Below are 26,847 nucleotides of genomic sequence, written 5' to 3'. Positions count from 1 at the left end.
ATAATCCGAAAGAATTTCGAAATCACCACCTCATGGGACTTGCGAAACTTGGGTTTGGTCGGGGTGAAATACAATCCGGAAAACATAATCCGGGCACATTGGTTGTATTCGGAGAAGAAAATCTGCACGCCCCGTATTTAAACCGAGCGGAAAAATAGTCGTTTTTTTCCGGAAAACGTAATCCGGACAACTAGGTTATATATAGTTCTCCTGAACATAGCCGATGCAGACCACCTTTATCACAAACACTCCCTACACCTCTAAAAAACACTCCATTTAGGGCGAAAATATGGTTTGGAGCGGCAATGCGGCTATCAAGGGGGGTTAACATCATCATTTTCGTCTCAATGCAAAGGTAATGTGTATATAAACCTTTCCCTAGTCGATTTTTAGGCGATTAACATTTGATCACGTTGTATGATCTTCGCAGTACTTTTTCGAATTTTGAAATCCGGACTGCATTCATGCGTTCCGAATTTCGTATTCCGGACTGTACCGGTGCGAAGCTGTGTTCATTTTCTAACTCGCTTCACCTTGTTTCTGTCATGGTTGTTCCCGTTGATCCCCCAAATGATGATCTACCTCGGAATGAACCTCTGTTGTGTTGCCGCTTATTTTACTTGAAGATGCGCATGATTAGGAAATGCCAAATCCGAGAATCCCCACCACCACCCCCGAAAGTAGAGGATGCTCATCCTCCTATTCCTCCCGTTGTACCACCTCCAGTTGTTGTTGTTTGTATTGACCGGCGAGAACATTTTACCACCAAACACAAGTTTGCAAAACGCAATGATTTGTTGGAGTAGGTTCGAGAGAAATCTAGGAAGCTTGGGTTTTCGACCGTTATTGGTAAATGCGATAACGGTGGCAATGGAAGAAACACATTTGTTACTTTGATATATGAAAGGGGATGTTCATGCATCGAGTACAAGAGAAAGAGTCGGCGCGAAATAGCCGGTTCGGTTAAATGCGAGTGTCCGTTTCGGTGAGAGGTTACTTGTATCGGTGGTGATTGGAGCCTCAAAGTTGGTGATGGTAAACACAACCATGGCATGACAGATGTGTTGAAAGGTCATAAAACCGCCGGTCGTCTAAACCCAAATGAACGTGTTCACCTTGAAGAGATGGTGGAATCAAACGTTCCTCCGAGGCAAATGCTTACCAACTTAAAGAAGAGGAACCGTACCACTTCAACTACCATCAAACACGTTTATAATGCTATTTACGGTATAGGCGGTCCATCAAGTGCATTTAAGGCTCATGCATAGGGTGTATCGGGTAGTTTCGGATTTTATAATCCAGATTACCTTATTTGGTTCGGAAAATAAAATCCGAACCGCATCGGTAGTGGTAACGAGAATGCATGTTTCGACTATTTTCCATCAACAACAATAATGATAGTTTTTTACACATTGTAGGCCCGGTTCAAGGACGCCGATTACAACATGAAGGTGCATTTGAAAGAACAATTCCGACAATTTGTTTTACCGGAAACCACCTCATGCGTCCACCGCCAAATAAGGTCACCACCAAAGGAGCTCCAAAGAAAGATAAGCAAAGCATTCGATCGACAAGGCGGTCCCCTTCCCTATGGGAGATTGTTGACTCCCGGGAGCAAGAAACACGAGGGTTCACAGACACGGTCAAACGGGGACGAATAAAAAGAGAGCACGGAAAAGCAACATGTCTCCTACTCCTCCTAATCCAATTCCAAAAAATCCGCAATTGAAGCCAACACCCGCTGAAGTCCATATACCACACAAAGACCAAATCCCAATTTGGATGCATGGCTTTATTGAAAAGGTTACGGATGTACCGGTGATGGCCATTGTGGGTTCCGAGCGATTGCGGTCCTACGTAACTTGACTGTTGATGATCACATATTAGTCAGGGTACAACCTTTAAAAAGAGCTTATCGGTGTAGAAAATGACCGCTATCGGAGGATGATTAATGATGATAGGCGGTATAACGAGGTCTTAGACGCTCTATCCTACGCTGGTATTGGCAATGCACCATCGGATAAATGGATGACAATGCCGGATATGGGGTTCCTCATCGCACGTAAATTCAGCCAAACGATTGTTATGTTGTCCATTGGGAAATCAAAAACCTTTTTCCCTCTATGTGGTCCACCGCCGCCGCCAACTATCGATCCGTTGATCTGTCGACACATGTGAATGACAACCATTTTATGGCATTGAAATTGAAGGATGGTTGTACGATTCCTCCCATTTCCGCTCTATGGAGACAATACCATCGAGAGGATGTAGACACGACACGATAGATATGTCGGCCGGATGGCGATTATAATGAGCTAAGTAGGGCGGCGAGTGTAGCGGTCATAGAAGATGATGAAGAATTGTACATTGTTGAAAATCTTGATCCCGATGAGAGGGTTGGTGCTGGTCCCGCTCCCGGTGTGAAGGTTGAAGTGGATGATAGTCCCATTGATCTTTCGGCGTCATAAATTAGATATATATCATTAGTTTAGTTGAAATGTATATCATTAGGTGAAATGTGTAATGATATAAATTCAACTCTTTTTTGGTATAATGATATATATATATATATATATATGAGACAGGATCCGTTGACATCAGGTGTCAATGGATTCGTTAACACCAAATCTTATCCGTCTAATTTATTTGATCAAATGGTCATAATAGTTTTTAAACCAACTCACTTTTTCTGTCGTGTATACGATTATCATCATCCACAATTGGAAAACCCAATTACCATAATAAGCTTACCGAATCTTCTCGTCGATCTGGGTTAAAACTGATAATTTTGTATATGCTTTTGCTCTCTCTTGTTCATTGTCGAGGTTGGTGCTCTTCCTCCATGAATAAATTGACGATAGTCTTGCGTGAAAATTTTGTTATGAAATCAAGCTTCAATTCAATTATCCCTGTTTGTTTTCTCACTATAAGTTGGTATTTGATTTTTTTCTTTTACCCAATTTTCATTTTCCCCCAATTTATGTGCCCTAAATAGTTCTATTGCTTTGTGGAAGGCAACAGGACAGACCAAAGATTGATTGTATATATAATATGTTTCTAAAAAAAACAAACCTCATCTTTGATAGGATTAGTTTTTAAAACAATTATATCTGATAATAAAAGAAAGCTTTTTTCCACAAACTCCATAGACAACATATACAATTTCATGTTAATGGTTAATTGGTTACTATCCTGGAACACACGTCTTTACAATAATAAAGAACAAGTGTTTCTAAATAAAAATAAATTCGTTGACACCAATTGAATCTTAATTGATAAACTAGTTTTTTGTACTGTACCACACAATCAAAGTCAAAGAATCTGCATTGTGATTGAGGAAGTGATCATCATAGGATGGAGAAGGATATGGCCACTGATTTCGGCAATAAAAGATACCAGAGAGAGGATTAGTCATTGTACAATCAAGGAACGGGAGATCATGTGAGGTTTGTAAATGAATAAATGTGAACCTTTAGATCAATTTAAATGAACGGTTGGGATTTGGTGTCAACGAATCCGTTGACACCTGGTGTCAACGGATCCCGACTCTATATATATATATATATAATCATTTTTTGATATAATATTTAAGTTAATTGTCTTTTTATACAAACATATATAATGATTTATTGAAAAAAAATGATAAAAACCACAATGACATGCAAATCTGTTTCGGTTACGTGCACCTTTGGTGCAATCCGGAATATATAATACGGAATGTCCCGAAGGTAAAATTGGAAAAAAATAGGGCGCGCGAGAATCGCCGCTACGTGCGTTCTAGGATGCACCGTCCTTTTCACCATTCAACTTCTTTTTCTTCATTCATTCAACACATATATTTTTTCCACATTCAACCTATTTTCTTTCAACATTCAACCTATTTTTTCTACATTCAACCTCTTTTTCCATCATTCAACCTCTTTTTTCCATCATTCATTCAACCTTTTTTTCAACATTCAACCTATTTTTTCTACATTTTTACCCTATAAAAACCCTCACATTCTCACATTTCCTCACATTCTCTCCCTCCTTACTCTCATTTCCTATCATTCTCTCCTCTTTACTCTTTCTTCTACAAAATTTTGTTTGTCATCATTCGCCTTTCATTGAAATAAGCCTCTTGAACTGGTTTTATCCCAAGATATAGGGTTTAGGGTTTGTGGTTTGTGGTTTTTTTCCTTTGTTTTAACCCAAGCGGTAGTTAAATGTATTATTAAACAACAAGAGTGCAAATGTGAGGAACATCACGAATTGCGGCATGAACCTTCTTGTAAAGCTCCTCAAGGCCATCTGTGTAATATCCCTTTGACGGTATCGGTATATTACCCGTTGACCGTGTCGATGAATTTAATTCATGAAAAGTAAGTTATTGGAAATATTTTATGACATGTCGACTTTTTACAGAAAAGTATCGAGTCGTTTTTAACACGCTTGAGCCAAGGGTAAAATGGTAAATTCGCGTGGAATGGATATTTAAATGATTTTTGGGCAAAAATATCTCATTTCTCTCATTTCTTTCTCTTTCTAAATTGGGAAGCAACTTCTCTCTTCCTTCTCTCTTCTTCCCTCACGCCATTCTTCTTCTTCTCACCACCACCAAGTCTTCCAAACCTTCATCTTTCATGGCAAGCTTCTATGTCATGTTTCTTCATGATCTTTCAAGGTAAGGGGAAGCTTGTACTTTGTTGATTTCTCTACTTCTATTCTCAAGAAGAAAATCAAGAGTTAGGGTTGGATTGGTAGTGGTTAGATTGATGGGTTATGCATAAAGTTTTATCAAGAATGGTTTAGCTCCAACCTCTACAAAGTTTGGATACTCTTGGGAAAGGATTTACATGTTCTAGGGTTTGGATTATGCTCTCTCTTCTCCTTGTTTCTTATGAGATGAGATCATGGTAAGCTTCCAAACTTGTTCTTTCATGATTATTTAAGCTTACGGAAGAATGGATTGTGTTTGACTTCTTCTATTTTCTCCTCTTGAAGAAGTGATTGGAAAACTAGGGTTTGGTTGTGGTGAAGATGGATTCTAAATGGGTACAAGGAATGGTTTCTACATGATCAAGGTAAGAATGTTAAGGTTGATTGGGTTAATATCTTTGTCCTTCCTCACCAAGAATTCCTTTTGACATGATGTTTTGAATATGTGTTTTGAGGGTAATGTTGAAGTATGGTTTTGAGCTTGAAATGGTGCATTGGTTTGCAAGAAAAGGATGATAGGTTTGAATGGTATGAGCAAGGAAGCAAAGGGAGCAAAACTAAGGTTTTGGGCATGTTTGAGCTTGGAGCTTGGAGTTGCTTCAAGATTGTAATTAGGTGAGTTCCATAGATAGATTTCCCACCCTATGGGATTATGTTTATGCCATGATTAGTTTATTATGAAAACTATGAAAAGTCTAGGATTATGTATTATGATAGTTGCCCCTTTTCTTGCTATGCATGCATAACATGTTTATACTTGCCAAATGAATGTTTTATAAGTTTCCAATGATCAAATATGTTCCAACACACATAGAGACACTTGGTTTAAGGTTTTTGGGTCAAAATACCATTTTTAAGTGTTCTGAATGTCCTAACTCGCCACGGCGAGCTATTACTCGCCACGGCGAGCTAGAACTCCGAAAGGGGGTCCTTACTCGCCTCCAACTCGCCACGGCGAGTTACCACTCGCCTCCCCGGCAAATCTACTCGCCTAGGCGAGTAAGACAGGGAGAAATCCCATTGTTTTACTCGCTTCGGGCGGCGTGGGGATTCGCGACGCGGTTTTCTCTGTGGTATCTTTTAACGAAGTAAACCCCTCAAACCAAGGTCCTAAATGATGATCAATGAAAGCATGATTTTTATGAGAACGATTCAAGCCGTAAGGGACCCGCATGTCACCGAGTAAGTAAGAATGTAGGTGTTCGTGTCTCTTGTAATCCATGAAGGTATGGATTCAAGAGGTTCTCATGATGGGAACGGGGAAGGCTCCCGCAAGGGGATCGCACGACAACGAGGGAGTCCGATGTACGTACATCGGTCATGTATGGGATTGATCTCGGGGTTACTCCACCCGGGACTTTCCGTAAAATGAACCAAGATGATAATGTTTGTTCAACGCTAACATAATAAATGAACTTATGTACGACATGTATGTTATGAGTATGTATATATGTATGATGATGTTTTTTGCTCGTGAAGAGTCCATGTATGATTATGTAAGAATGATTCCATGCACGTTATGTTATAGAACAAGAGCACTAGATGCTACATGATAAGTACAAGGCATGGATTAGAGCAAGTAAAGAACATGATACCATTGACGATCTTAGGTTTTCCCTAATCGTCCGGTTTAGAGTCGTGTCATGATATGTTATGTTTAGGCCTTGGTACATAGAGTGTATTCTTGGCAATGCGGTTTTAGACTTCCCCTCGACCGCCATGACACGTATAGGAAGTGAAGCCTATAACAAGTTAAGATAAAACTATGACGGCTCTAGTATGCACTACCGTCTAAGTATGCAAGTCCCCACACACGTATAATCAACCGTCGAGGGTTGTAATGTAGACACGTGGTGACCGTAGGTTTCCCCTTGAGGTTGCCTATAGCCTAGGATTTAGGGGAACTCAACGAGACATTATGTCTCATCCCAATCCTTATTTGTTTCGAGATAAGCGGGATGTTTATGCATGTTCGGAGCCGGATGGATATTACTTCAAGGGTTCGTTCGTAAAGTTGCGGGACGTTATGGATATCAAGGATGTAATTTTATGTATGAATGAGTTGTGATGTATTATTATTTATACGAACGTAACTTGTTGTAAATATTATTCATTCGAAGCTTTAATTGTTGTATATTTTAATGTATCCGGTACTAATATTAACGCACGTGCCGGACTTTCTAGATACGTCCGGTATGGGTGTTACAATGTACCTCGATTCCTTTCTTAATGTACTCACTAAAGTGAGTCCGGTATTTCTCGGGCTCATCCTCGGTCAATAAATGTACGACGAAGATGACTCCACCTATTAAGGAATAAATGTACGACAAAGCAGATTTAGTTTTACCCCATTGTAAACACTACAAGAAATCATGCAATTTGCTAGGGAACTATGCCAGAGCAAGAACTCTTGGCAAATTTGCCAGGAGCAATGCCAGGAAAACTCCCGGCTAATTAGCCAGAGAAAAGTGAGGGAATGCCCCCGGCAACTTGTAAAAGCCGTTTCTATTGTGACAAAAGCCGGTTCAGATCCGACAAGTGAGAAAGGATATAATAATTATTATTATTTTATTATTATTATAAGTGAAATAAGAAACACTTACAAGGCCAATTCCTTTTTCTCTTTCTTCTTTCACGTGAAAACAAAATACTAACAAAGAAAGCTTCTTCTTTCTCTCCTCCATACCCACAACCATTAGCTACCTTCTCTCTAAGTTTTCGTCAACTTTGACCATCCCACACAAAAATAAAACCACCATTAAATTCCTCTTTTCTTCCTTGCAAAGAACCACCAATTTATTTTCAGGATCCATGAGGTTTCAATAACCCCAACCACCACCCTCTCTCTTATCTTCTCTCGTGTAGTCCCGTTCTTCTTCACACCGAGTCCGAGGCTCACCCCTTTGTCCTAAATCATTGTCCTTAAGCTGAATATTCACAACGGTACTTTCTTTACTTCAACTCTATTTCATTTCAATGATTCTTTCATTTTCCGTAAATCCATTGATTATGTTGTTTCTCTCAGATTTTGACCTAATTACTATGTGATGTGTTGATTTCGAGTTCTATCACTTTTCCATTCAAATTTTAATTTAGTTTTTTAGTCTCTATATTCCCAAATCAATTTTTTTAATTTTTTTTGAGCGAAAAAAAATGATAGTTATTGATTTATGAGCTTTGTAGTTATTGATTTAATTGAGGGTTTTTGTGAATGTTTTATAGTTAAGGGGTTTAGAAAAAATATGCATGTGTGAGCTGAATTTAACTTGGATTGTTGCGTCAATATATCATATGATTTAGTTGTATTCACACCGCACTGTGAAGAGTGGTAGTCTAGGAAATCATTTCTAGTTTGATGACCTCTTCTAATAGATTGCATTATTTTTCAAAATCTAATTTTTTGATGTACATAGGGAAATAGGATTCAAGAGATTGTCTTATGTTCGTTAACAATTGTTTCTTGTATATTTCTATTACACAATGTTATGATGTAGTGTGTTTATGCCTTCTCATGGCATGTTGATGTGGTTTGATAAATATGAATAGTAATCAAGTTTGATTTTTGATAATTTTTCTTTGTGTCTTGATTTTCTCCAAGTGAATCGTGAGACATAAACTAGTGCTTTGGCCTTTTTGGCTCCATTTACACCAAGGATGTGGTTTGACACAACTTTCTTTTTCACCAAGTGCTTGAGACTTATTGACGGTGAACTCCATTTATCACAAAATCACATTAAACCAATTGTATTGTTTGGCAACTAATTTGTGGGTATTTTATATTTTTGAGTTGTGTTTTTACGCGGGGTAGACGAACTAGTTGTTTAGAATGTATATGTTTCTTATCAATTTTTATCAATGTATTGTATTAATTTTGGGCCATAAAAATGCCTACTTTTTTTAGGAATAAAAATGCCTACTATCTATCTAATAATCATTCCTTAAAAGAAATATCTATCTAATTAAAAAACATTTTTAAAACGTTTTTTAAAATTATTTTAATTATTAAATTTTAATATTTTGATTTTTTAAACAAATAAAAAATGTTTTTTTTTAAAAATCGTTTGCATTTTGCCAGGGGTTAACCCACGGCATTGTTCTTGGCATGGTTTGAAAATGAGTGATGTGATGCCGACGCGGTGCAAAAGCCCGCACAACGTCGAAAAGCCCGCAATCATGCGTACACAATTTGCCGGGGTTGAGCCGGGGCTTGTGCCAGAGCGCATTTGCCAGAGCTAAACCCCTGGCGGTGACAATTTGCGATGAGCGTATTTGCCGGGTATTACGCTCCTGGCAAAACTCCCGGCAAACATCCTTTTGCCAGGGCTTTACGCATTTTGCCGGGGCTTCCGCCCCCGGCAAAATGCAAGATTTCTTGTAGTGAAATGTGTTATTATATTAATAAGGCTTAATTGCACTTTTGCCCCCTATATTTTGTCAATTGTGCGATTTTGCACCCCATTGTTTCAAACGAGCGATTTTGCACCCTATATTTTGCCAATTGTGCGATTTTGCACCCCATTGTTGCAAACGAGCGATTTTGCACCCCATAGTTTTCCCCCTTTCTGATTTTGCACCCCAAAAAATCATAAAAATATTCAGTTTTTTTCCAAAAATTTTATAAAATTAGAAAAAAAAAATCGAGAAAATATAGTAATTGTTTTTAAAATCGAAAAAAAATCATATATCCAGATTTTTAAAAAAAGGTCGATTTTTTTAAAAAATTCTGGAAAAAAATTTAATCTTTAAAAATCTGGATACATATTTTTTTAAAAAAATTTTGGAAAAAAAAATTTAATTTTTAAAAATCTGGATACAAATTTTAAAAAAAGGTCATATTTTTTAAAATTTAATTTTTAAAATTCAAAAAAATCTGGATTATTAAAAATTAAATTTAAAATTTGTAAATTTTCAAAAAGTAAATTTTGTATATTTGTAAATTTGGAAAAAAATTTGACCTTTTAAAAATCTGGATACAAAAAAAGTAAACTTTAAAAAAATGCGACATTTTTTTAAAATTTGTATCCAGATTTTTAAAATTAAATTTTTTTCCATAATTTTTTTAAAAAATTTGACCTTTTTTAAAATTTTGAAAATTTACTTTTTGTATTTTGAAAATTAAATTCCAGAATTTTTTAAAAAAATATGATTATATTTTCTGATTTTTTAAATTTTTTTCGATTTTTTAAATTTTTTGCAAAAAAGCTGAATATTTTTATGATTTTTTGGGGTGCAAAATCGCTCGTTTGAAACAATGGGGTGCAAAATCGCACAATTGGCAAAATATAGGGGGCAAAAGTGCAATTAAGCCTATTAATAAAATGTGATTTTATATATATTACTTGTGTTCCTTTATTTTAGTTTTTATTTGCATTTATTTATATGAAATACAACTAATTAAAATTAATTAAATCTAACGTGAATCCAACTAATTAAAATTCCGTATTCGAATAAAAACTAATTAAATCTAACGTGAATCCAACTAATTAAAATACCGTATTCGAATAAAAACTAATTAAATCTAACGTGAATTCAAATTTCGTATCTTCAAATCATATCGAAAAGTGAATAAATAAGATAATTATTACATTACAACTCACTTTTACATGATTGTTTCCAAATATAATTCCGTACCTTCCATTTGCAACAATTATCTTACCACTGAGTGGGGCAAATTCAAACTTGCTAAGCGCGGGACTCGAGCATACGATCAACATCTCGAATGATGGTATTCAAGTGCCAACAAAATGAGGTCCATTCCTTGACACTTGAATACCATCGTTCAAGATGCTCATTGAATGTTGGAGTCATGCCGATTAACAAGTTTGAATTGCCCCATCCGTGTAAGACAATTGTTGTAGTTGGAATGTGCATTCCAACTACAACAATTGTCTTACCTGCGAAATGGGGTAAATTCAAACTTGCCAAACAACAAGACTCAAACATTTCGCTCGATATTCATGCTTTCCTTTGAAAAGAATAAATTTTTGTTAGGCTTGCTTTAGATGATGGTAACCAAGTGCCAACGAAATGAGGTCCATTCCTTGACACCTAATACCTTCATCTAAACTAGCCTAACAAGAATTTAATCTTTTCAAAGGAAAACCATGAATGTCGAGCGAAATGCTTGAGTCTGGTCGTTTGACAAGTTTGAATTACCCCATTTCGAAGGTGAGACAAATGTTGTAGTTGGAATGCACCTTACCCTAACTAATGACGATCTTACGGTGGAATCAAGCTGTTGATGATATCTTCGGTTGATCTCGGCAACGTCACCCGTATATCGATCCACCGGAACATCTTTGTGCTCCCAAAACATGCTCGTCACGTTTTCGTCATTCTTTAACTCCACCCAAGTGAATGATACCCTCCCTCGTCGAGCGTCGGACGTTTATACCGGACGTATTCCACCCTCCTTGTGTCTCGGGGTTGACTTTTTGGTTGAATTCATTCAATTGATCCTTGAGACCCTCTTAACGTTACATCAAGACACCGAACCTTCAACCTCACGAGGTTCTCCGCCGTTGAATTACGCATGAACGTCGATCTACCCGGCCATTGCTTCAAATCTACACAATTAGAAATTAAACACAATCAATGAAAAACTCATTCAAACACTTGTAGTGAAAATTTGACATAAACCCTAAAAATCCTAAACAAACCCTAAAAAATTTATAAAATTCGAAAAAAAATTATAAATTTAAGCAATATAACTTCATTATAACAGTATTCATAATATATGTTAATAGCATTTCAGATCTACAACATAACTATATTAAAAACAAATATTCAAAATTTAATAATTAAACAACAACTAAAATTATAAACATATAAACACATATACTAACTAAAATGTATGACAATAGCATAAGTGATAACTTACTTGTGATTTAGTGGAAGAAATTTTGGATGATTTGGTAGAGTTTTTTTAGAGAGAGAGTGAAATTTTGAGAGAAAAAATGGTGATGGTGATGATGGAGTGAGTGTCTGGATTATGGCTACGCCTTGAATATATCACGAACATAACGGTAGTTAACCGCCGCTGAAAGCCAGCGGTTGTTAACTACCGGCGCTTATACCAGCGGTTGTTAAAAGCGTCATTTACTTGTGTTAATAGGAAGTATTCATTGTCAAAAAAGCAATTTTCAATTGATACTCATCTCCTTTTGTGTTTTTTGAAATAGATCAGTTTGCAGGAATATGGAGAGTCAAGAATCGAGCGATGAGAAGTTCACATGGAAGATTGAGAACTTCTCTCACTTGAATAAGATTAGGAATATATACTCTGAGCCTTTCATCCTTGGCGGCTATCCATGGTATGATATTTGAATGAATGAATGAATTCCCTCATATGATACGAAACTATTGTTTACATTTTGTGTTTTGACTTTGCTTTAGGATGATTTGTCTGTATCAATGGGGGACAGGAGTAGAAGACTACTTATCAATTTATTTGTATGCTGTGTACACTGCTAATATGTTTCAGGGATGGAGTAGAGATGTCAAACTTAAGTTCCTTGTATTCAATCAAGTTGATGCCAGCAAGACACTTACAAAAGGTTTTATTTTTCTTCTTCTCTACATGTTTTGAATATTAGAGTACAACTAGCCTAAGTTATTTTAGATTAGTCGGTCACTATTTACTATGAGTCACAGTAAGATTGCGGGTTCAGTGATCTACAAGTATTTCTTGTTCGCATTGAGAGACCTGAGTCTTGATTTTTGACCTAGTGAACTCTGAACCTAAACTTATTTTAACCAAATAACCAAAAAAAGTTATACTAATAATGGAAAATTAAAATATTATTTGAAAGATTTTTTTCTTTCCCAATATTAGAAAGAGTTGGAAACTCTTAGTTCACTGTCTCTTGTTTCAAGATTAATTAATCTTTGACTTTAACTATACCTCTGAAGCATGGGTTGTAAAACGGTGAAGTACATGTACCGGGTACACACCCGTACTGGGTACGCGTATGGTACTTGTGGTACTCCATTTTTGCTCATGATTGTATTGTGTGTGAAATTTGTGGCTTTCGATATGATAATACAATGTTATTTGTGCATTTGAGTTTCTTTGTTGTTGTAACCAACTCTAAATTCCGACTTTTTAAACTTCTAATGTGATTTTTTTGTTGGGAATTGAAGAATTTAACTTTTTCATGTTATATTCTATAACAAAACTTATTATTTTATTGACGTACCTGTACCTTTGTAACATAGAACAAATACAAATCAATTCAAGATCAATCTCTTTTTATTTCTCAGTCTCAAGGTTCAACACATTTTTTTCTCAACTTTTTCACCATGTTTTGCGCTCAACAAAATCATAAATGAAAAATAAGAATTTGGATGAATAAAAAGTTTTCCAATCCGTCTCTTTTGCTGTTTGTTTAGAGAATAATATTTGACTGAAATTTTGTTTGTTAGTAATTTCATAGAGTTGGTGCTTTCATTCTTCCAACTAAATTGACACTTCTTGATACCTGAATTTTCCAGAATCTAACTTTGAGTTCAATGCAAGTAAGGATTATTTGGGTTTCGGATTCATGACGTTATCTGAGCTTCTTGATCCTGAAAGAGGGTTTATTGTGAAGGATGCTTGTATTGTTGGTGTTGAAGTTTATGTTTGTAAATCAACACATGAGAAAGCAATCATTCAACCAGCTAACTTAACTGCTTCAACAAGGCCAGAGCCTGAACTAGAAGAAGGCCAACGCCAAAATGTGGTCGAGACTTTGGATTTCAAGGGTGTAGGACAAATAGAGAAGGCCTTTATTCCATTACTAGAGGAAGTATGTTCTCAACACCCTTCGCTTATTTTGTGTCAGGAGAAAAGAACTCGCAGGTTTAGGGAATGGGCGTTGACCGCTTTGGGCAGAGTTCTTTATTTCCTTAAGACAAGAAAGGTGAGAGATATGAATGACTTATCTTGTAAGAATCTTCAAAAAATTTGGGAGGAACTTCAACCATTTAATTTCAATTTGACTTGGTTAGAGCCTTGTGTTCAATCTGCTTTGGAAAAGAACAGTTATTTGGAGAAATTGAAGGAGGCGGAAAAACTAAGGGATAATGTGGTAGCTCTAGAGTTAGAATTGGAAAGGCTAATGGCAAAGACTGCTACTGTAGAGATAAATCTTGATGCAGCAAGAGACTTGTTGGAGGCAGAAGATTTTGAAGAGATAGATTTGGATGCTGAACTAGGATTTGTGAACACATAAACTTATTATAACTGAATGTGCGTGTGGATATGGAATATGGATGGTTTTTAATGTCTTGAATTCTTAACAAATATTGTATGAAAATATATATTTTGCCAAATTAACAGCCACTCTTTATTTCCTTTGTTAACTTTTTGTTTAGAAGATATATTTCCATAGTCATTACGAGTATTCACTCACATATTCCATAATCAACTTCAAGATCAATATTGAAGATACATTTTATGTAGTTTTTTTTGGAGCATAGAAATCAGGACATAACAGAAACATGCTTCTCTGCAATAAATACACAGATGCTTAAGGAAATCTGAGGAAATACTTTTTGAAATCGAACATTTTGCCTCTATTCTTCCAACTACAACAATATGCCACATTCCATAAATTTCAATCACGATAGTTAGGTAAAATACATCAATGGTAATTACAGTTAAAAGGGCTATTCCATATTCTATAAACCCATAAAACAATGGAGAAATCCAAAACCAGAAGTTCAAAACCCAAATATAGAGAGTTGTTCTCACCCTCAATTGGAGAACTCGTGGATTTCAGTAGTGTAGGACAAATAGAGGAAGTATGTTCTCATCATCCTGTTGAAACACAATACAAAGAAGATAGAAGATTCACTATTGGAAGATCAGCAGCAGGAACACAATGCACCTCAGTTGCTTGTGCCACAAGCTACATAAACTTTACACTGGTTCAGAGTTAGTTACTAGGAATAACTAACTTCCTTGATTATAGGGATGTTAGGCTACAATGTATTAGAGGAAATTTGGTACACATTAGTATACAGTGTACATGCAATAACAACCTATATAAGAGATCATTGTAACAAACTTTCATTCTATGAAAATTCTACACTTTATTCCATTTTCTTTCTCTAGTTTTCTCTCTTTCTCTTCAATATTCTAGTTACTCAACATGGTATCTAGAGCCCTTTGATCCTTCTTCCTCAAGCTTTCTCAAGCTCCATCAATGGCGCCTCGTAATAATGATGTTCTCACCGATCAATCTAGTGTTTTCTTTGTTCATCCCAGCGATGGACCTTCCTCTGTCGCTATTTCTCCGGTTTTGGACGGTTCGAATTATCACTCTGGGCTCGTTCAATGCGAAGAGCGTTAGGAGGCAAAATGAAGTATGAATTTGTTGATGGCACAATTGAACCTATCACCGATGATTTTGATCCTCTGTTTCGACCTTGGAATCATTGCAACAATCTAGTCCATTCATGGATCGTGAATTCCGTGTCTCCCTCAATTGCACAATCCATAATTTTCATGGAAAACGCATGCGATGTTTGGAACGATCCGAAGGAAAGATTTTCTCAAGGTGTTTTGGTAAGAATTTCTAAACTCATGCAAGAAATCTATGCTTTACAACAAGAATCCAAAACTCAGAATCGCCTTTTACTCGAGTTGAAGATTTTGTGGGAGGAGCTTGAGATCTATATGCCTGTACCAAATTGTGTGTGCGAGAATCCGTTGTTCTTGTGAATTCATGCATAATGCTAGACAAAACCATACTCTGCTTTATGCAATAAGGTTTCTTACCGGTTTGAATGAGAATTTTGCTATGGTTAAGTCTCGATTTTGTTAATGGATCCATTACCCACCATGAACAAAAAAAAATCTATGGTTTTGCAACATGAAAGACAAGGAAATTTTACTTCACCTAGTGAAGATTCGGTTTTGATTAACTATGCCGATTCCGTAAAGTACAAGGGAAACTCTTACGGAAAATCACAATTTCAAGGAACCAATTCCAAAAATGGTGTACGTGTGTGTACTTTACGTGGTAGAAGTAATCACACCGTGGAAACTTGTTGGAAGAAACATGGAGTTCCACCTCATCCGCAAAAGACTTTTGGTTCTTCTTCATCCGCTAATCATATTGCAAAGGAGGATGTTGCTAATGATTAGAAGCCTTCATCATGTGGTTATCACAAACTACCGCTCCAGCCTATTACACATGAGAAATATGAGAAGTTAATGTCTTTACTTCGAATTCATCTCTTAATCAAGGTTTAAAAACCGCACATGCTTCTAATCAGGTTTCTTCTTCCATGTCTCTTGGTCATTCACCAACCGACAGCAAGGTACAAGTTTCGTTCTTCTTTAACTTGTCACAATTTTACTCTAAGTTCTTGGATCATTGATTCGGTGCTAGTGATCACATTTGTGGAAATGCGAAATGGTTTCATTCTTACAATGAAATCATTCCTACTCATATAAAATTACCTACGGGACATTTAACTATGGCTAACCAATCTGGAACCATTATATTCTTTGATGATTTTATCATTCAAGATGTTCTTTATGTCCCCGATTTTCACTTTAATCTCATTTCGTGCCAAAATTAACAAATTTCTTAAATTGCATTGTGAGTTTTAATGGTTTCCGAGTGTTTTATTCGGGACAAGAAAACCAAGAAGATGATTGGTTCTGGTGATAAAAGAGAGGAGTTATACTACTTGAATCTTTCAAATAAGCTGACTTGTTCTGCAAGCAAGACTATTCCTAGCTTTGTTCCTTTACCGAGATAGTTCCCTTTGGCATTTTAGACTAGGTTACCTTTCATTTTCTAGAATGAAGTCTTTACAATCTTTGTTTCCTTTTGTTCATGTAGATTCTAAAGCAACCCGTGATGTGTGTCACTTTGCTAAACATAGGAAATTACCCTTTCTGAAAGTTGTAATAAAGCTGAAAAGCCCTTTGAATTGATACATTTTGACATTTGGGGTCCTATTTCAATTTCTTCTATTCACGAGTCATTCATATTTTTTAAGCTGTTGATGATTTTAGTAGATATAGTTGGATAACTTTAATGAAATCAAAAGGTGAAACTAGACTACATGTCATAGATTTCATCACTTTAATTGAAAATCAACATGACTGTCATGTTAAAATTGTCGAAGTGATAATGGACCTGAATTCAATATGCCTCAATTTTATGCCTCTGAAGGTATTTTGCATCAAACTAGCTGTGTTGAAACACCTCAACAAAATGCAAGGGTGGAAAGAAAACATCAAGACATTTTAAACATCACTAGAGCACTTCTTTTTCAATCTCATTTACATAAAACTTTTTGGTCATATGCTGCAGTTCATGTAGTCTTTATCATGAATAGGGTTCCCAGCCCCATTTTAAATAATCAAACACCTTATTTTCTATTACGTAACCAAAATGCTGATTTGCATCAACGAAAGTTTTTGGCTCTTTAGCTTATGCATCAACTCTTCGGGCAAATAGAATCAAACTTGCTTCTAGAGCAAGAAAGTGTGTTTTTCTTGGCTATAAAAGTGGTATGAATGGGGTCATTCTTCTAGACACTCAATCCAAAGAGATTTTTGTTTCTAGAAATGTTACACACCATGAGTGTATTTTTCCTTATAAAACAATCCTTCAAATGTTTCATGGGAATATCATACACATATAGCTCAAGAGTATGATATTGACCTGTTATGGATACTTCTTCTTCTTCTTCGAAACTGTGTCGACCCTTCACACCCTCACATTTCAAATTCCATCAATGAACAACCCTCTTCCACTTCAATGGTTGTCCCTCCTCTTCCTCCATTACTGTTATACATAAGCCTACTAGAGTCAAATCTGCCCCCAACTATTTGAAAGATTACATCCGCAATAACTCTTCCATTTCATCATCAAAATCAGTCAATTCAGGTATTTCTTATCCTATTACTAATTTTCACTCTTTTGACCATCTTTCTCCATCACATAGAGTCTTTTCCATTTCAATTACTCAAAGTACGAGCCCAAAACCTATAAGGAAGCATGTCGATCTGAACATTGGTTAAAGGCTATGAATGATGAATTAAAGACTTTGATTGCTAATGGTACCTAGTCCATTGTGGGTTTACCACCTAATGTGTTGCCAATTGGTAGTAAATGGGTATATAGAGTGAAACATAAGGCAGTGCTCTATTGAAAGGTACAAAGCCCGATTGGTAGCTAAAGGCTACAATCAAATTGAGGGACCTGGATTTTTTGACACTTTCTCTCTTGTTGCTAAACTCACTACAGTTAGAACTCTTCTAGCTATTGCTTCTATTCAAAACTGGCATTTACAACAACTAGATGTCAACATGCATTTCTTCATAGAGATAACGACCGAATTGTTCTTTCCGATTGTCCATCTGTCATGCGGATGAAACGCCGAACTCAACCTCAACTTAGAACCCAAAGCCTCTTGCAAACTCTTCCAAAATCTAGAAGCAAACCTTGGATCTCTATTTGACACAATGCTCGACGGTGTAACACCCCGTTTTCCCAACATAAAAATTTCATCATAAATCGAGTATTTTAAATCATGACAGAGTGTCACATACTTCTTGAAAAAAAATCATGAAATGGATAATAATAATTATCTCTCAAATTCAACATCAACTTCTAAAACCATGCAGGCGGAAAATAATTCAAAGCATACTAAGTCTTGGCACGCAGTGCCTTATCAAAAATCTCATAAAATAGTTCAATACTCAATCATAAAAAGGGTTCATAAAAGACACGTAAGGAATAGATATGAAAGCAAGTCACATCCCGTTACGTATCGAGCACCTAGACACAAAGTGAGGAGTACACTCACAAACACTTCTAGTCTTTATTACCCGCAAGTTACCCATACGAAGGGCAACATTTTCAAGCGAAGGGGTGAGATTTCACGATCCAATAAATTAAGCATGTAATTCATTAAAATGCATTTAGCAACATAAAACATTATTAACATATCAAACATTTATCATTTAGCATATTATCATTTCATAATCAAATACCATCATCATATATCATCATCATTAAATATCATGTTCAACTTAACACTTGACTAGACAACACGACTCAACTTGACAATGCAACTCTTATCAACTTAACAACGTAACAACTTTAAACCATCGTGAAACTTCTTGATATGCAAATGCATGTGGTACCATTCAGCAACGTAAATGAGCGCAATTAGGCTCTCGACATGTGAGCACAAAGGCTGCCGGGCCTAAAGCCCCCAACTTTAATGAGCACAAGGGCTGCCGGGCCTAAAGCCCCCAATTTTAATGAGCACAAAGGCTGCCGGGCCTAAAGCCCCCAACTTTAATGAGCACAAAGGCTGCCGGGCCTAAAGCCCCCAACTTTAATGAGTATGCAATGGACTCAATCTTACATCTTAGAAACTTCATGAACATCTTACAACTCTTTGACTTAGACCGACATTTACATCTTAAATAAGACTCGGCGGTATATGCGGCATATAAATAATTCATCTCATATCGGCATCATAGTACAACAACATCAAATGATAATCAACAACATCTTAAACATCGCATCATCATAAGCATCATAATTAACCCATATAGTGCATAAATAACAAGATCACGTCTTTATATAACCCATCTTTAAATCACACATCTTCAAATAACACATCAATTTCACATCATCAAATAATTCGCAAATCACATTTAATCAAATAAATCATCCTTGCTCATCAATTGATATCTAACCAATTCAATTCTTCATCTAAAACTTTTATTATTTATAACTCTTTACTATTATTACTCTTATTAAAACATTAATATATATTCCAAAATAGCTTAATATATATTCCAAAATAGCTTACGGTAACTCATAGGAAAATTATTATTTTAGATCCTTTCCAATTTCTAAAACAAATCACCTAAATAACTAATTCAACAATATAAGCCATTTGCCAAAAAAAATCTTTTAAGTAGTAGTTAATCAGGTACCAAAAGCGATTGGAATAATTACGGTGATTAGAATTCAAATTTAAATTGATTTTCCTTTATATCAAAAACAAACAAGTGAGTAGCAACTATCATGTATCATATAAACAAGCATTCTTCAATTTCCGGTCAACAATCAAGACACATAAATAAACCAAGTGATCAAAACATGCATTGATAAGTTTGAGAAACAAATAGGCATCAATAAAGGATTCTGACCAAGCATAAATAGACCAATGAAAAAAAGATTTCGATATCGGTTTGCAGATAGGCATCAATAACTAATAAAAGTAAAAATTCACATGCGTACATCGTAAACAAATATGTATAAATAAAGTCATCAATCGTGGCCTTCACAACAACAAAGAATTCAACCGAAACATGGGTCACCAATCAATATATTTTAATCGAATATATTTGAAAACTCTAATCATCAATTCTCTCTCAGAACCCTAATTCGCAAATTCTCACAAACTAATCCTAGAACATGTTAATTGCAAATTCAGAATTACGGACTTAATATTACCGAATGATAGTCTCACCCTTACCTCGGTAATTGAAGAAAATCGACGGCCTCCTCTTGTTATTCTCTCTTTACGACTTTTTCTCCCTTTTTTCTAAAAACGTACGTTACGCCTAAAAAAAACTTTCTCAACCTAACTCCTTCTATTTATAACCTCACTCTAATTTCTCTTTACACCTCTAAAATGCTCTTTTCACATCACGAGTCCAAATTCTAATATTTTTATTTTATTTTCATATCTTATTTTATTTAATAATAAATTTCTCTTTACACCTCTAAAATGCTCTTTTCACATCACGGTCAAAAATAAGTCACACCATCATTATAACCTCACAAAAATCATATACTTCACATAAATCTTAAAATCACATAATTCATCTATAAATCATCTATAAATCATGTAAATCACTTAAATTTATAAATCATATAAATATATATAAATATATTCTAAATCGCATTAAAATAATTAATTAATTAATTAGGACGGGCGTTATAGACGGAACACCATGTAGCTTCACAATCTCGCGAATGTAAATCTCCGCCAACCGAGATACAAGAAAATCGATGTTAATCGGAATGAAATGAGCCGACTTCGACAATCTATCCACAATCACCCAAATAGCGTCATGCCCTCTTGGAGTATTCGGCAAACTCGTCACAAAATCCATGGATATACTATCCTATTTCCATTCTCGGCACATCTAACGGTGTCAACAACCCAAATAGGTTTCGATGCTCAACTTTTGACTTCGACAAATCAAACATGAATACACAAATGTGCCACATCACGTTTCAACCCAAACCACCAAAACAACTTCTTCAAATCATGATACATCTTCGTAGCTCCCGGATGAATACTCGAAGCTACTTCGTGACTTTCTTCAAGAATCATCTTCTTCATCTCATCATTGTCGGGAATACAAATTTCGCCTCGAAATCGCAACACTCCCCGATCATCAACTTTTAAGTCGCTATCCTCGGTCCGATTTCTACCAATCAATAAATCTACCAACTTTACATCCACTTTACTGCGCTTCTTTAATACTATTCAAAAATTCACTATTAATCTTCAACATTCCCAACTTCACACTACGAGGTGACAATTCACAAACTAAACTCGTGTCTCTAAGCGTTCGAGCAGCTCCAACTCTTTAACCATCATAGCAGACATATGTAAAGTTTTCCTACTTAAAGCATCCGCAACAACATTAGCTTTACCTGGATGATAATTCAACTCAAAATCATAATCTTTCAACAATTCAAGCCACCTTCGCTACCTCATATTCAATTCCTTCGATCAAATAAATACTTCGACTTTTATGATCACTGAACACTTCAAATCTAGAACCATACAAATAATGTCTCCAAATCTTAAGTGCAAAGACCATTGCGGCTAACTCAAGATCATGAGTGGGATAATTTCGTTCATGAATCCTCAACCGCCTCGATGCATAAGCCACTACCTTGTTATTACGCATAAGCACACCACCTAAACCCAACCGGGACGCATCACAATACACCACAAAAGGTTCATCGGACCTTGGTAAAGTCAAAATCGGAGCCGTCGTCCACCGCCGCTTCAATTCATTAAAGTCGTTCTCACACCGAGCATCCCACACAAAAGTTTTACCCTTGCAGGTCAACTAAGTTAACGGAAGTGCTAACTTTGAAAATCCTTCAATAAACCTGCGGTAATAACCTCGCCAAACCCAAAAAGCTTCTAACCTCGGTAACCGAGCTTAGGAGTCTCCCATTGTGATATTGCCTCAACTTTAGACGGATCTACAAGCAATACCAATACCGTAAATAATATGACCAAGAAAACTTACCTCCTTCAACCGTAATTCACACTTTGACAACTTGGCATATAACTTCTTCTCTTTTAGCTCTTGCAAAACAATCTTCAAATGCTCGGCATGTTCTTCTTCGACTTAGAGTATATCAAAATATCATCGATGAATACAACAACAAAGCGATCCAAAAAGGCATGAAAAATACGATTCATGTATTCCATAAATACACCGGTGCATTAGTAACTCCAAAAGGCATCACCGAATATTCGTAATGTCCGTAATGTGTCCTAAATGCCATCTTTTGCATATCCTCATCTTTCACTTTAATCGATGATAGCCCGATCTCAAATCAATCTTGCTAAACACACGTGCACCCACTAATCTGATCCATCAAATCATCGATTCTTGGAAGTGGATACCTATTCCTTATCGTCACTTTATTCAACTCGCCGATAATCAATACACAACCTCATGCTACCATCTTTCTTCTTGACCAAGAACACCGGCGCTCCCCAAGGTGAAACACTCGGTCTTATAAACTTATTATCAAGCAAATCCTCTAATCGTTTCTTCAACTCACCAACTCGAAGCCGACATACGGTAAGGCGCCATAGACACAAGCTTCGTACCGGAACAAGATCAATCGAAAATTCAACTTCCCTCTCGGTGGCACATCGGGAATCTCATCTGGAAAAACTTCTAGAAATTCACACACCACTTGCAACTTATCGATTGCTGCTTGATTCTCAATAGACGGGGATGCCATCAAGGAAAACATCGTAATTCCATCACACGCTAATCGCTTACCTGTTTAGTAGTTAAGAACTCAGCCCCACTCTCTTCTTCGGCGAGAAGAAAAATACACCGTCTTACTAAAACAATTAATGTGAACATGGTTATACTCCAACCAGTTCATACCAAGTATTACATCCATTCCACTCAAAGGTAAACGAGTAAATCGACTTCAAAGTCTCGACCAAACATCGACAATGGACACTTCGGACACAAACGACTCAACTACTTGGCCGGACGGACCGACCTGCTTCGATACCAATTGTAACACCCCGTTTTCCCAACATGTAAATAATACATAATAATTAGATTATTCAACTTAAAACGGATGTCATATTTCTTTAAAACATAAATCAACTATATATAGAGTTAAAATCTACTCTTTATTTAAAACAACTTCGTCAATAATTCCAAATATATCGCGGCGGAAAAAATTCTTAAATGTTTAAACAAATACTTGGCACTAAAGGCCTCAACATCATAAACAACTTATTAAACATTCCATTTCAATGGTCCATCAACATAAATCATAAAGACACGTAACAAATGGAAAATAATGCAAAAGATCCCCATCCCGTTACATATCGAGCAACCCTAAGACGGCGCGTGAGGGAGTCAACTCACATCAACAACTAATCTCGGTTATCCGCACGTTACCCACGTAGAGGCAACATTCAAACGAAGGGGTGAGATTCACATTCAATAATAATAAGCAATATAATTCATCAACGAGAATTTAACAACATAAACAACAACAATTAATAAATATTAATGCTTCACATAATTTCTCGGATATCAACTCATTAATCATATGGACAACTCGACAACACGACAACAACTTGACAACATCAATATCAACGACAATGCAATGACAACAACTTCAACTTGACAACTTAATATGCTTGTGGTACCAATCAGGGCATCAAGACCCCTACTTATAGAGCGTAGGCTCTCTCGCTTTTCGAGTGTAGGCTCTTCAACGTGGTTTGAATGATCAAGCCTTCAACAGGGCATCAAGCCCCCAACATCGTGTGAATGATTACACATTCTACAGGGCATCAAGCCCCCAACTTTATATGAGTATGCATGGACTCAACAACAATGCAACAATTCGACAACTTCAACGACATCAACAACATCTTACAACTTAATGACATTGACGACAACAGCGACAACGACAACAACAACATCTTCGCATGATAATATCATAATTCATCAATTATAGACAACATTTTATAACATCATATTAAACAACATATACCTTCATATAATACTTCATCAATCATGAACAACACCATAAAACATCATATTCATCAATCATAAATAACATCATGTAGCATCGTATTTAAACATCAACAATTCATCATGCATCTTTGTAAAAACATAATAAATTATCCACAAAATATTTTCATGTCAAACCAAGGCTACTGGAAAGATATCACAATTATCAACAACTTTCATGTTTATACCAAAGGCCAATTTAAAACGAAACGTGTGAAAAAGACGCAAAAACAGAAACGAGGGTATCTTTGTCACTAAGACCTCTTTGGAGTATTTTCATCATAACTCAAAAACCAAAAATCATTTTCAAGTCAAACGAAAGTCATTGGAAAACTAACAAAATTATCTAAAACTTTCATGTTTACACAAAAAGCAAATTCAAAACGGAAAAGGGTGAAAAATGTGAATGTTTTCAGATTTGCCACGACAGAAAATCGGTGGCCGATTTTGACAAATCGGTGGCCGATTTTTGCAGAATCAAAAGCTGGAAAATCAGCTCGAGAAATCGGTGGCCGATTTTGGCAATTTGGTGGCCGATTTTGGGCTTAACGGCGGTTCAAAAATCGGCTTAACAAATGCGTTTTTCACTTAAGAATCACTCTTAAATCCCAATTTTCATCAACCCAAATCCCAAAATTGATAAAAGACTCTACCTATGATTATTCTACAACCCGAACATCAATTACACACCAATTCAATGGATTTTCTACTCTATTAACAACCAATTACGACTTCAAAAACCTAATTCCCAAATTCACAAATTCACAAACAACAACATGCTAAACTCAATTTCAGAATTATACAACCTAAAATTAGTGAAAGTTAATGCCACCCTTACCTTAGATTGATTGATTGCAAGAATTCTACGTACATCTCTCCTCTCGACTCTTCTCTTCTCTAGGTTTCTCCTCTTTCTCCCAAAACTGTTTTGCACGTGTTACGTCTTTCTATTACGTTTGTAAAACCTAATTCTCTAATGATCTCATCTATTTATAATCTGGGCTGTTTCTCACTTAATCTTTCTCACCCGTTTACTATCCGCACCTCTATTTTTTCTTATTTGCAATACTTCCCCCAAGACCTCATAATTCTAAATAATAATATTTCTCCTATAAATAAATAAAATAGGGGTTACTAATAAATATTCAACACATAATAAAAATACCACTTATCAAATATATTAATTAGATTATAAAAGAAAAGACTCTAAACTCAAACAAGTAATAAATAAATAAAAAAAATGGGCGTTAGAGAAGACTTAAAGCTTCAAGGGTTGTTTAATGGATTTAAGCTCGTCTAAGCATTGTAGAAGACTAGAAGTGTGAAGCAACAATCATTTTGAGTGGATTTGAAGGCATTGAATGCTTTATCTTCAAAAGCGCTTACAAAGCACAATTGTACGAAGTGTACAACCACTACCTCCACCACTCTATTTTTGTCTCTACTACAGGACAAGAAAAACAACCTATGCCTCGCAACGATGTTCCTTCACAATGGGAATGGATTTGAAATTGATCCTTCATAGGACAACAACCATATCAGGCAAAAGATCATTGGTGATTGATCAAAGCTTCAAACGACTCTTTTTGATGTGCTGGAAATTCACAACGTCTCTTTCACACCTCTATATAAAGGAGTGAAGACTTAGAGTTTGGCGTAGAACAATAAGGATTTAACAACAATTTACAAGTGCCAAAACTCGCTGAAATTGTTCTGCATTCAAAGGTTCACTTAGAATTTCTCAGTTTCAAAGTTCATATCTTAGAAATTCTATAGTCTTAAGAGTCCGTATCTGATTTGTATTGTGAACACCAATGATTGTATATCAAGTGTTCAACCTCAAACATTATTCTTTGTAATTCCGTTTGATTAGAAGTCTCATGCAGTTGTGCTTGAGCATTAGAAGTCTCTTGATTGTGTTCGGGAGGATAGGAAGTCTCTTGCTTGTGTGCTTGTTCATTTGTAATCGTATATTACATTATAGTGAACTCTCCTTGGAAGTACAAGGGGGACGGGACTACTTCCGGTTTGTGAAAGGAACATGTATAATTGCTTTGTGTCTTTCTTCTTTCTTTCTCTCTCTCTCTCTCTCTCTCTCTCTCTCTCTCTCTCTCTCTCTCTCTCTCTCTCTCTCGTTTTTATCCGCTTCAAGTTAGTCCCGAACATCACTTCGAAGCCGGTCTATTTGCTTCCGGCCAAGCAGTGTGTTTCGGCCTTAGGAGAAAACGAAGAAAAAGCTAACACAATTCAACCCCCCCCCCCTTTTGTGATTTTCTCACCTTCGCATTCCCGTGCCGTCATAGGAGTCATGCTCGATACGTAACGGGATGGGGATGTTTATGTGTTTTGTTTCTCCTTTGTTACATGTCTTTTTCTAGGTTGATCTTGGACCACTTTTAGGTGGAAATTTTGCTATGTTGTTGAAGTTGAGGCCTTAGTGCCAAGTATTGTTTAAACATTGAATATTTTCCGCTGCGACATTGTTTAAATTATTGAAAGCGGTTGTTTAATTAAATAGTGGATTTAACTCTATTTACACTAGCGGAAAAGACGGCACTATCGTGCCCGTCTGTCCACTCTTTCTACTATGCTAACGCATGTGATTATTTTATTATGTTTGTTTGTATAATTTTGATTAAAATTTTTATATGTTAAAATATTAATGGAAATTATTAATATATTGATTTATAAACAAAATACCGTCAAGGTATATAACAAAATTATTTTTAACTCAAAATCACTTATAAACCAGCAAAGTCAAATATAATTCATAAAATTAATCGACTTTGATTAGTTGT

At 36.0% G+C, this 26,847-nt stretch overlaps 2 protein-coding genes and 1 pseudogene across 2 annotated transcripts; all 3 read left to right on the top strand.

Moving 5' to 3' along the window:
- Positions 1-289: 289 nt before the first annotated feature.
- Positions 290-1,268, top strand: LOC146899347 (uncharacterized; annotated as a pseudogene).
- Positions 1,269-11,576: 10,308 nt separating this feature from the next.
- Positions 11,577-14,013, top strand: LOC146899346 (MATH domain and coiled-coil domain-containing protein At3g58360-like). The gene is made up of 3 exons (XM_085735106.1): positions 11,577-12,011; positions 12,094-12,254; positions 13,192-14,013. The coding sequence occupies exons 1-3, from the start codon at positions 11,896-11,898 to the stop codon at positions 13,911-13,913; spliced, it is 999 nt and encodes a 332-aa protein (XP_085591232.1). The 5' UTR covers positions 11,577-11,895; the 3' UTR covers positions 13,914-14,013.
- A 366-nt stretch (positions 14,014-14,379) lies between these two features.
- LOC146899345 (uncharacterized) lies at positions 14,380-15,406 on the top strand. The gene is made up of 2 exons (XM_085736752.1): positions 14,380-14,610; positions 14,951-15,406. Exons 1-2 carry the CDS (start codon positions 14,380-14,382, stop codon positions 15,404-15,406), a joined length of 687 nt encoding a protein of 228 aa, XP_085592878.1.
- Positions 15,407-26,847: the final 11,441 nt, after the last annotated feature.

Source organism: Medicago sativa, chromosome 8, assembly GCF_051527215.1.
Source record: "Medicago sativa cultivar Bolivia chromosome 8, Bolivia_mono, whole genome shotgun sequence".
Classification (NCBI taxonomy): domain Eukaryota; kingdom Viridiplantae; phylum Streptophyta; class Magnoliopsida; order Fabales; family Fabaceae; genus Medicago; species Medicago sativa.
The sequence above is the reverse complement of the archived record's forward strand: the minus strand, read 5'-3'. Positions and strand labels throughout refer to the sequence as shown.